This window comes from Carassius auratus, unplaced genomic scaffold, assembly GCF_003368295.1.
Source record: "Carassius auratus strain Wakin unplaced genomic scaffold, ASM336829v1 scaf_tig00042559, whole genome shotgun sequence".
NCBI lineage: Eukaryota > Metazoa > Chordata > Actinopteri > Cypriniformes > Cyprinidae > Carassius > Carassius auratus.
In genome coordinates this window covers 16,091-28,147 of record NW_020526720.1, presented here as the reverse complement: position 1 = coordinate 28,147, position 12,057 = coordinate 16,091, and the positions used below count along the sequence as shown (strand labels likewise).

Sequence of the window (12,057 nt, the reverse complement as noted above, 5' to 3'; positions counted from 1 at the left end):
AATGGATTCATGGTGTACTCGCTTATTATATACATTTTTCTACATTTTGAACACAAACAAAGTTACTGCAAATGGCAATAGGACACTGGGAGGAGCCAGAGGAGCTTGATTTTTTCACAGATTATCTGTCTCATATTTTACTGTCAGGATATAATCACAGGTTTCACATATATGTAAATAATATATTTTTACAAAAGTTACCTACTGCAGCTTTAAAATCACAACAAAAACAGAACAGGAGTGACCTAAGTGTAACTTGGCATGAGTTTTTTTTTCGGCAAGTCATTGTTACTCATTCCTGTGTGTCCACAATCAGTTTATTCAGTGAGTTTATTTAATATAACAATGTTTAATGTGTGCTACATGAAGGCAGCATAGTGATGGTGTTTTTCCTTTTTCATGATATGATATACATGATCCAGGCATTATAAAAGTGGTAAGACACAAAGCGGATAAATGCTTTAGCAACCTTTATACACAACAGGTAACAGACATGAATGAGATTTAAAAAAAGTCTTTGGAAAGCTGTAGGTCGTTTCTGAGAGTCAGTACTTGTTTTTAGCCTCCAGGTATCATTGGTGAAACCATGTTGAATGTAGGTTTCAAGAGGCTGCACTTTTATTATAGTTTGTTATGGTTGATGCAAAACAGTGTTAACTAATTGATAAATGAATGTACAGCTGCATACAGAAATGCATATATTTGCTCTCGAATACTGTGTTAAATTGATCCACTGCGATTTCCAGCCAGGTACAAGAACAGCCACCAGCCATTAAACCCTAAAACATTCACTAAATGTCAAGCCTGTTCAATAATCAAGTCCTTGGTGGATAGTTTGTTCACTACATACAAGCCATGTAAAGAAAAGCTTCAACAGTCATACATTCAATTGTGAATTGTATATACGTTTTAAAGGCATAACATAAATAGAGTATAATAGTTGCATAGCCTGAAATGTATCATGTGGTTTCTTAATAGGTTTGAGATAGTGTTGCGAACGGTTCATAATTGTGTATATAGTTCTGCCTGATGTGGTTTAATCACAATAACAGTACAGATAACCCATTATATTTGTTCTCACATACAGTAAAGAGGATTCTTGTTCCAATGGAATCCACTACATGAGAGAAACAAAGTAACATTCTTTTACAGATGATTTGAACAAAGTAACTTCAAGTGCAACATTTAAGAAGGTCCTTAAAGGTGAAAATGGTCATACTTTTAGAAAAAAGACCGGGTTTTTGCTTTGTGGCCAATGTTCTTTATAGCTGTCAGAAAACATATGAACAAAAATCAGGCTATTTTTGCAGTCATCGAATCAAAATTATTACTTGTACCAAGAACTCCAATGCTGTGTTTGCATTATTGCTATAAATGTGTGTTATTGGAGTTATTTCTCAATTGCTCCGTCCATTGTTGTAAGCATACAGTGTTGTGGGCCAATAAATGATTCCTGAGTTAACAGGACACATCTGGTAATGAGACTGTCACGTCTTTTGAAAACAGGTCGGAGGTTTATCATAAAGACGTTTCCACACACGAGCTGTTCCTGTGGAAGGATCTGTGATTGGGGCAGCTCTCATTGCAATGGACGATAAGCACCGGGAAGTACAGTGCATCCTGGTAGGGCGGTGGGTCGTCCTCGTCAACATTGATCTGTCCGGACAGGCATCGCGTGTTCTCGCTTGGGCTTTCGGGTTGATCCATACTGACGCTCCCGCTTCTCCAGAAGCAGCTGCGGCGGGAACCGTACAGTCTTCCCAAGGAGAAGCGACTCCCGCTGAAGGGGATCCGTGGACTGCCGTTGCAGATGCTGAGGGCGCTTCGGGAGAACACAGAGGAGCTGCTGATGGCACGATGGCAGCGTTCGCAGTTCTGTCTGACGCCTCCTGAACGTTGTGCCAGGTCCATCAGACCCGCTTCGGAGTAGCTGGGCACCAGCTGCTGGTTGGAGCGAATGTGCCACTCCAATTCGGTGCTGTCGATGGTGTTGACCCTTGGGATGCGTCTACTGTAAGGTCTCTCGTCGCAGGGCGTCACAGGTATGTAGTCGGCACCAAAGAGCTTTTCCACACGGTAATGGACATAAGCCGTACGGTATTCAGTCAGCACCCGTAACGGCCAGGATAAGGTAATAAACGCCGCTGTCCAGAAGACGTAGTTGGAGATGTACCAAGGATGGTGGTCGGGGTTGGAGAAGGCAATCATGTACTCCTTGAAGTCTACGTTTTTCAGGTGCATCCCCTCCCGAGCTTCCATATAATCATCCAGTCCTTCGTTGTCGGTGAAGAACCTTGCACGTTGGGTCAAATAAGAGTTTTCGGACTCCACGTTGGCGAAGCTAAAGCACTTGGTGAACCTCAGTTTGGTGATGGCTGACTTTTCCAGATCAGCTAGCTGCTTGGAGACATCTTTAACTCCACAGTGGCTGTAGTCGAACTCCGCCTCGGCTACGTGTGTGTTCACCCTCTCGTGATACACCTGTGTGGTTGTGTACGCGTCGCCGTTGCGGTACCTCGTGACTTGCCGCGTCCGCCGAACGTAGTGGTAGCTGATCGCCTTCCACCAGATGCAAGGCTTGGCCTGCTGCATCCTCTGGACTCTTTCGTAAATCCCCTCCACGTGGACTTTATACTGAAGCTCATTTTTGGCATGGCAGTGCCAGCACTCCACCAGGTATATGACATAAAGCATGATGAGGAAGGCCAGGGGGATGTAGATGTAGCCATCAGAGCAGGGACTGTCATGATACATCATGGACTTCCCTTTGTAGGCACTGTCAAAGGTCAGCCGTGTGACCTTAGTGACGTGGCACCACACCATGGCTCCCATGCAGCCGTACATGAGCAGAGACAGCAGCAGGCATTTCCAGAACACCTCTCTGCACATGGACTTGCTCAGTGACTGATTCACAGGCCTCTGCTGCTCATCAACCACAAAAAAACAAAAACAAAGAAAATGTAGATGAGTTAAAAAGGACATTGAAAAGGCAAGTAAAGTGAATTGTGCAAATGCAATGTCATGCATGTATTCCTTTACTAGTTAATATTTGTGCAATATCGTGCCAAGAGCAGCACATATCTAATGGCCATTAGTGGTTGGCCAGTATATTTCTGTCAGCATATAGAGATGAATGAGAGTATGCTTCTGCATACAAAAATTACATTATAAAGCATCTTAAATGTTCATACATCCAGCATGCATTTAATGTATATGTCAGATGCATGCTTCATATATAAACACTGAAGATGGATTATAATGGACTAAAAAGGTTTTTTTTTTTTTTATGCACAAGTTCACTTTTTTGTCATACCTGGCTTTTTTTTGTAAACTGTGTACATCTCTTTGGTATTTTATTGAATCTTAAACTTTTCATTTTTGAATTTTTGAATCTAAATTTTTTGCTGTTAAGTTTTTTTTTTATTTTTTTTTTACTTTGATCATTTTACCTTTTGGGAAAAACTTTTTTTTTTTTTTTTTTTTTTGCACCTGTGTATATCTTAAATAAAACATTCCTCTCATTGAATCTTGGACTGTAGGCTTCCCTATTTAAAATAAATAAATCTAATTTATTTTTGTGTTCAAATTCAAATACATTGTTTGAAATGAAACAATTATTTTAAACAATATGTGCTACAATTTTTACTAATTACTAAATTCCCTGAAAGAAATGGAAAATGTTCATTATATATATATATATATATATATATATATATATATATATATATATATATATATATATATATATATATATATATATATATATATTGTTGAAACAAGCCTGTGTTGCTTTGCTGGTCTCCAATCTTGTAATTAGCTGATTGTAAAGGCTTTTTTGCATGCTTTTCACACTTTTAAGACCAGCATGCCAGGCAGCAAACCATTTTATGTTGGTTTAGTCTGCTCAGCTACACCTACAATAATCTCCCAAATGTTCAGATTATCATTCATCAATATCAGTGGTTGAATATGTGATCAATCAGCATTTTCTGGCATAGCTTCAGGTGTCATACTGTGTGTCGTTTGATATGTAGTATCATGCATTAGTGGATTTTACCTCTATTGCTTACAATAACAAAGACTGGCTGCCTGTAATTTGATCGAGCCAATCTCTGCCCATGCATTCTCACTGAAGTGATGTCTATACATAAACGTGCATGCTTCCATGATGTGAGTGAACATCGATGCTCATGTTTACGTTTTTGTTCCACTTATCAAGAGCTATTCAAGAATCGTCATGACAGCAAAATGAAAACAGCGTCATTTATTGAGTACCTCCTCTCTAGTGCCGTCTGGGTCGTCCTCGAGCACAGTGGTGGTGCTGCTCTCACTGGCTGTCGCAGCGGATGCTGGAGGGGACATGGCTGGAACAATGACGGGGTGTGGACCACCTCAAACTCTCCCCAGACTCCTCAGCATCCAGTAATCACAAACGCTCTCCAATGCAACCAGTGCTTTTAAATCAGTCTGTCCATTCCGTCATGCATTTTGAAATTGAATTTCATCGCTTAATCCTGTTTGCAAAAACACCTGCGATTTGATTAGGGAATTTGTGCACCGTATGCGCGCACATGCATCCTTTAAATGACTAATAACGATCGTTAATATGCTTAAATTATCATATTGTAATCATATCAAATGCATGCATTGGAAATCTCACTGATGCGGATTCACAGAGCGTCTGATTAGCCGCCATACCTCCTGTACAATAACGCGAGCGTGAGACGCGTTTCTGACGCCATTAATGACAGAATGTGGTCTTTGCCGCTCAAAACTGGGTCCTTTGGCGAGGATTTGCAATTCCAAATAGTTAATGTTAAGAGCTGGATATTGTCGTTCCCGCAGGGAGAGGTTGAGGGGTGGGGAGGATGATGAGGAGGAGGATGATGGTGGTGCTCGGTGAAGCTCCTGACAGCAGATGTCGACAAACGAGCGCAAAGCTAAATCACACGCTTCTTGTGAAATCCGCACATGCAATCAAATAAATATTATATGCACTACTAAAAAATCATCAATGCAACAATTTCAAATTAATGCAAGCTATTTTACACTATAAAAGTTGAAACCTCTATTGCACTTTCACCCAATTTTAATTTAGTTAATTGGTAAGTAAGACCGAATTTCAGTTTCATAAAACCATGGTAGTATTGCACACGTTACATATATATATCGATATAATACCATTCATTTTTTTAATGATTGCTGTAATTGTGTCTGTGGTGATTTGTTCATGTTTGATGCAATGTAAGGAAGGTAAAACGACAAAATGCTTTCTGACTAATTCAGATTCAGCACCGCGGACAGCGACACACGGCGGCACTTTAACATTGATAAGTTATGGAAAAAAGTTTCAATGATATTGATGTTGTCATTATGCTTAATATCATATTTTATGTTCCACTGTGTGTGTGTGTGTGTGTGTGTGTGTGTGTGTGTGTGTGTTTGTGTGTGTGTGTGGCTTGGATCATACAGGTTGGGAACCACTTGAAGGTGATCAAATGGCAATATGTCCGTTTTTGGGTTAAACTATTTGTAACCCGGTTAAAAAAAAAACATGAGCTGATAAGTGATGATTGTAGTAGGGCTAACATTTAATTATCAGAGTGTATGAATAGTGTGATTTAAAAGGTTGACATTCATTTAAAAAGTTGTTATAAAAATGTTAAAAGCCGTTTAAAAATTGTTTGTTTCATGGTAAAAGATAATGTAATTTTGAAAACTGTCCAAACCAGCATTTTTGTGGTTAATACCGATGGGGCGGAGTCAGAGCTCGCGGGTTTGTTTTGAGCACGGACAGAGAGGAAAGAAAAAAAAAAAAAAAAGAGTGTGCGAGACGAACAGAGATTTTTCTGAGTTAATTTGTGAGTTAGTAGTGGACAAACCAGTGTGTAGATTGTGTTTTATGATTGTTCACACAACAACCGGTGCATGTACCATGTTTTGCAGCTGAGTTACAGGATTAGTTTTGAGTTGACAAAACCAAACCTCTCCAATCCGGCTTTGTTGGTACCATGATGCTGTTCATCAACTTTCTTTGTCAATTCAGGCTTTGATCCTGAGTTTGTGGAGCGCGTGCACATGAATGCGTGACATCACTGGCGAACAGCCAATCACGAGCCTTGCAACACAAAGCAAGTTTGATTTACTTCTCGCGAGAGACCCAGCGAGATTCAAAACTAAAGGTTAAAGGTTTTGCTAAAGGTTAAGAGATTGAAGAATATGACAAATTTAAATGTCATATGAAAAATGAAGGAGGACTAATAAAATAAATGATCTTGCTCCATCAGTGTAGTCACAAGTGGAACTTCTTAACTTAGTTTATACATTTGAAAATATATAGTGATATAGACTCGAACATGTAAGTTCAGATTTGTAATTTTTTAAAATAGTGCAATCTTTTGATACTACAGCTTATTTATATTACATGATCTGTATACATTAATATTTATTTAAAATAATTAAAATAGTAAATAATTGAGATATATTTTCCTAAAATCTTGTGTTGTGATACTTTATTACTGAAAGAGGTAATCATTTGTTCGAGTAGAGTCATTAGATTAGATTCAACTTTATTGTCATTATGCAGAGTACAAGTACAGAGCTAATGAAATGCAGTTAGCATCTAACCAGAAGTTCAAGAATATAGTGTTTTATATACATAAAAGTGCAGAGTAAGTAAAGCTATGATATACAGAATGTACAGTGGAGTTGCTATATACAGTATTGAGCAGAGTATATACAGAATATAAATATGAATGCAATGTAGATATTGTATGTACATGATGAACAGAGCAAAGAAGGATTATATATACATTATGAATAGCAGGAACGTGAGAACAGTGGTAATAAATACAGTTGAATGAGTGTGCAAAGTATTGTTGAACAATCTATTATATGCAAAATAACAGTAGTGCAATGATTTTTTTTTTAGAAATAGTCTACTGTGCTTGTACAGTAACCACTTAGACAGTTTATAGTGTAATGGATTTAACCATGTGCAGTCTGTGCAAAATATGAGTAGTGCAATACATGTATGTAAAGTACTGTGACCAGTGCAGTAAAATATACAGACACAGGAGTAAAATCTTTATTAAAACTATAACTTAAGAACTGTGAGTTCATAAGTTAGTTATAAAAACAATTCTGGTGTGTACTGTAAAAGAGAGATCCAAGATAACATTTAAAACTTAGTTAATCAGGGTTAAAACACATGTGATAAATACCTTAAAAGAACCCAAAAGCCCTGCCCTCAATAATATCCAGAGGGGAGCGCTGCATTTTCTTTCAGTTGTACCCTCTTGAGCACTAAAGACTTCAGCTGTCTAGTAGGCTAATGGACATTCATTTATCAGATGATCAGTTTTTGGAATGTTCAATGATTTACAGTTGGGATATTTTCCCCCAATCATCTTAAAGGCAAAATGTCTCAAGTTTCCGAATTCACACAAGGGCTTTTTAACTTTGCATATAAATGTCATCTATGGGACTCAGAAATAGTGTTAATTTTTATTGAAAAGCTACCAGCTCGTATTTCTTGCTGCTATAAGTAATTCAACAGCCAACAGCTCAGGAGTTGTATGTAAGTTGCCAAATGTCCACCAGAGAGCGCTATAGTCTTTCTATTATTTCAATGTTTGTGTTCCCATCCTCTGTTAGTAGTAGTGATCCAGCTTTATTTATAGGGACATATAATATAACCTTTAATATATATATATGTATGTATTGTTATACCTGGATAACTTTGCTTTGACATTAAAATACATTTTTACTTGCCATTTATTTTGACGTAATAAAAAGGCATCCCTCAATCACAGGCAGCTGCATATGTTGAATTATTTCTAAATGTATTATATCAAACATGTTGGTCATAGATGGGTTATATGGGTCATAATCCATGTAGGTTTTATGATTATCTAAGGACTGAAGTACACAAAAAGCATGCAAGAAGCAGAAACAGACCAAGTTAACACATTTGCATGAAGATTTAAAAAAATATATATTTTTGTCACCTCTGATGTTTTGGATTCTGAATCTCTGTGACAGTGAGATGGGATGAACACAGTTTGTTAGAATCACAGACAAGATATCTGGAGGAAATCTGCAGAAAAGATCCTGATCTGAGCAGCTTGACTTCTGCCTAGAACTGAAGGATTCTGATGTTTAAACGAAATGAGTTTCTTTACTCACTTGATCATAAATACAGATCATTGAGCCTTTCAGCGGTTCTGTGTTTTCCTCATTTATTCAAGCTACCGCTAAGTTGCCTGTGATTTTGTCACAATGGGAACAAGCATCAAAATAAATCTCTGAAAATCAGCTTTGAAGTCATATTTATGTGTGATATGATGTAACTTATTAATCAAATGTTTTATGCAGAAGATTCCACATGACAAAAATATACTAGAGAAGACATATGACTATAAATATCCACTGCGGTTAAATGTAATATTTTGTAGCTGGACACGACTGACCTTTGCAAAGTCTATGTTTGATGCTGATCTACAGAAGTGCAAGATCGCCAGCCGCCTCACATTTCAGACCTTTAATTATCTGTCTGACATGGGGTTTGACTGCTTGTTTGCTGGGCTCGACTCTGTATTTCTGGCACAGATTTGATGCAGTGAAATTATTTTCTTTCACCAGGGAATGTTTTCCTCAGCTCTATCAGACCAGTGTCTACAAGGCGTGTAAAAGCAATAGTTCACTAATAAATTTTCAATATGCTCACCCTCAGTCCATCCATGATATAGATGAGTTTCCTTCTTCATCAGATTTGGAGAAATGTAGCATTGCATCAGTGTCTCACCAATGGATGCTCTTCAGTGAATGGGTGCCGTCAGAATGAGAGTCTGATAGAAACATCACAATAATCCACAGCACTCCAGTCTCATCTGGAGAAGATAAAAGCTGCATGTTTGTGTGAAACAAACCCATCGAGAAGATGTTTTTAACTTCAAACTGTTGCTTCTGGCTTCCTCCGGTGATAAAGTGGTCAGATCTGAATCAGGAAGGAAATCAAGCACTGTTTACACAGCTCTAAACAGATATCTGTGTGAATTTTGATGTGAGAGACAACAAAAGGTGCACTTTTTCACTGGAGCAAGCATTATTATGGATTATGGACTCATATTTTAGCTGGAATGAACAGTTTGAAGTTGAAAATGTCTTAATGATGGATTTCTTTCTTACAAACACGCAGCTTTTGACATCTCAAGACATTTACTGATGGATTATTGTGATGTTTTGTCAGCTGTTTGGACTCTCATTCTGACGGCACCCATTCACTGCAGAGCATCCGTTGATGAGCAAGTGATACAATGCTACATTTCTTCAAATCTGATGAAGAACAAACTCATCTACTGTACATCTTGGATGGCCTGAGGGGGAGTAAATTGTCTGCAAATGTTCTTTTTTGTGTGAAATATTTCTTTAATTTGTCATAATTAAAGCTGCAGTAGGTAACTTTTGTAAAAAAAAAAAAAAATTTTTTTTTTTTACATATTTGTTGAACCTGTGATTATGTCCTGAGAGTAGAATATGAGACAGATAATCTGTGAAAAATCAAGCTCCTCTGGCTCCTCCCAGTGTCCTATTGCCATTTGCAGAAATACATCGCTCCGTTAAGAAACAACCAATCAGAGCTGCGGTCCGTAACTTTGTTTGTGTTCAAAATGTAGAAAAATGTATATAATAAGCGAGTACACCATGAATCCATTTTCCAAACCATGTTTTTAGCTTGTCCTGAATCACTAGGGTGCACCTATAATAAGTGTTTATATTCGGACTATTTTAGATTGCTTCGGGGGTACCGCGGCGGAGTAACCCAGTACCTTTGTGATTCTTCATAGACATAAACAGAGAGAAGTAGTTCCGGCTACGATGTTCTTCCGCAAGACGCAAGCAGTTCTGTTTATTAACCGCTAGAGCGTCAAAAGTTCCCTACCGCAGCTTTAATTTGATCTCCAAATAATTTCAATTTGATTTGGGGATTAAATTATTCCCTAATATGTTAATATTCAGTAGCAGTTGCAAAACCGCCATGTTTAAAATAATTTTTGGCTTTTCTACATTATATGCAGCTCACACTTTCATTGTGCAGTATCTGTCTCCAATAACCCTCAGTTGTTTTTATTGTCTTTTCTTCTTTTTTTTTTCATAACACGAACCCATCCAAGCCCTTGCACATTATTCAAATTGAATTCTTGAATTAACATACAAATTAAATAATGTTTTTCTCTCTTTTTTTTTATTGACAGTGACTTTGTATCAAGAACCCTATTGAAGTTTCCTTCTGAAATGCCTCGTCTCACACCCGAGATAATAATCTCAACGTCAGGTGGAAACTTCTCTGCCACGCAACAGTGACTGTGAAATTAACTCGCAGCGCATCAGGAGAATAGATGATGGACCTGTACCTCTGAAAATGAAGATCTGGGGCTGAGATACGACCTGGAAGTGTTTTTAGAAGATTCACCCAATTAGAAAAGGGTAGGTTTACTCTCTTCAAGGTTTGAATTGTTATGGAAGGCAGTTAATCAATAATACTGCAGTGAATGCAACAATAGTAATACATTCACAGCGGTGCTCTCTTGTTCCGCACTGAATTCCCTGTGATAACGCAGACGAGAAAGGTTTGCCTGTATTGAATTGAAATAGATTGGTACATAATACAGTTGGGAGATTTGTATTAAAAAAAAATAAATAAAAAAAATTCCCTATGAAATCTGACGTGTTGTGTATTTGTACGTTTTTGTTTTAGGAGTCATAGACTGCGATGGTGAAATCCTGTCATTAATTACACGTTCTAAACCCGTGAGACCTTCGTTCATCTTCTGAACACAAATTAGGATATTTCTGATGAAATCCGAGAGCTGTCTGACCTTGCATAGACAAGAACAAGAAAGGGAGTAAGGACATTATTACAATAGTTCATGTGATGTCAGTGGTTCAGCCGTAATTTTATGAAGCTATGACAATACTTTCTGTGTGCAAAGAAAATAAAAATAAACACTTTATTTATCAGTTCTTCTCTTCTGTGTCAATCTCTGCCACCATTCCTGAGAGTACAATGTTTTTTGCACAAAAAGTTATCCCGTAGCTTTATAAAATTACGGCTTCAGTTGCATTGTGGAGTGCAATTATTATTTTTATTTATTTTATTTTATTTTATGTATTTATGTATTTATTTATATTTTATTTTATTTTTTAATTTTTTTATTTTTTTATTTATTTTATTTTATTTATTTAAATTATTTAAATTATTTAAATTATTTAAATTATTAATTTATTTTATAATTTAATTTTATTATTATTATTATTTTTTTATTATTTTATATTTTTTTTATATTATTTTATTTTATCTTATATTATTATTATTATTATTATTGTTATTATTATTATTATTATTATTATTTTTAATAGTTTAAATAAATAATCCTGAGCCCATCAAATGAAAGATGAGCTGAAATTACACACTTTACCTTGAAAGCAAACATTTCAAGGAATCTGTTAGAAGTGCCATCTATTTCCCCCAGCAGAGACCAGAGACTCGGTCAGGTCATGTAACTGCTGTTTTTACAGAGCAAAGCAATTGCTCCACCAGGGCAAAAAATTGGGCTGGTGAGAGCTGAACGCGTAGCTGCAAATGGACAGAGAGCGTGAAGAAGCACGGGGCCAGTGAAATGCTTCGGCGGAAGCTGAAGTGGAACGGGACTTGTTGGGCTGCATGTACAGATAACACACACACTAATAGTCCCACTTCACTGTTTGATACTGGGGATTTGCATTAGGCTGAGAATGCTGTGAAGCCTCTGTCTGTGTGTGCTGAGCACCATATGGGCTTTCTAGCTTTTGGCCCAAGCTCTGAGATGAGCAAATCACCGGCCGTGTTTGGTTCATGATATGAGCAGGACAGAGGAGCAGGGTTGGGGAGCACTTAACAAAAGGTAGTGACTAGTTACCTGACTGTATTTCCCAATAAAACTAGCACAGTTTACTAACATATAGAACTGCATAAGTGTTTTTAATATTATTTTGTTCACACCGGTAAGTCAAGCA

The 12,057-nt window shown here is 37.3% G+C and overlaps 1 protein-coding gene across 1 annotated transcript; it reads right to left on the bottom strand.

The window, feature by feature from the left end:
- Positions 1-312: 312 nt before the first annotated feature.
- LOC113085856 (transmembrane protein 151B-like) lies at positions 313-4,900 on the bottom strand. Its single transcript, XM_026255291.1, has 2 exons — positions 4,276-4,900; positions 313-2,922 (listed from the first exon to the last, which is right to left on the bottom strand). Exons 1-2 carry the CDS (start codon positions 4,360-4,362, stop codon positions 1,519-1,521), a joined length of 1,491 nt encoding a protein of 496 aa, XP_026111076.1. The 5' UTR covers positions 4,363-4,900; the 3' UTR covers positions 313-1,518.
- Positions 4,901-12,057: the final 7,157 nt, after the last annotated feature.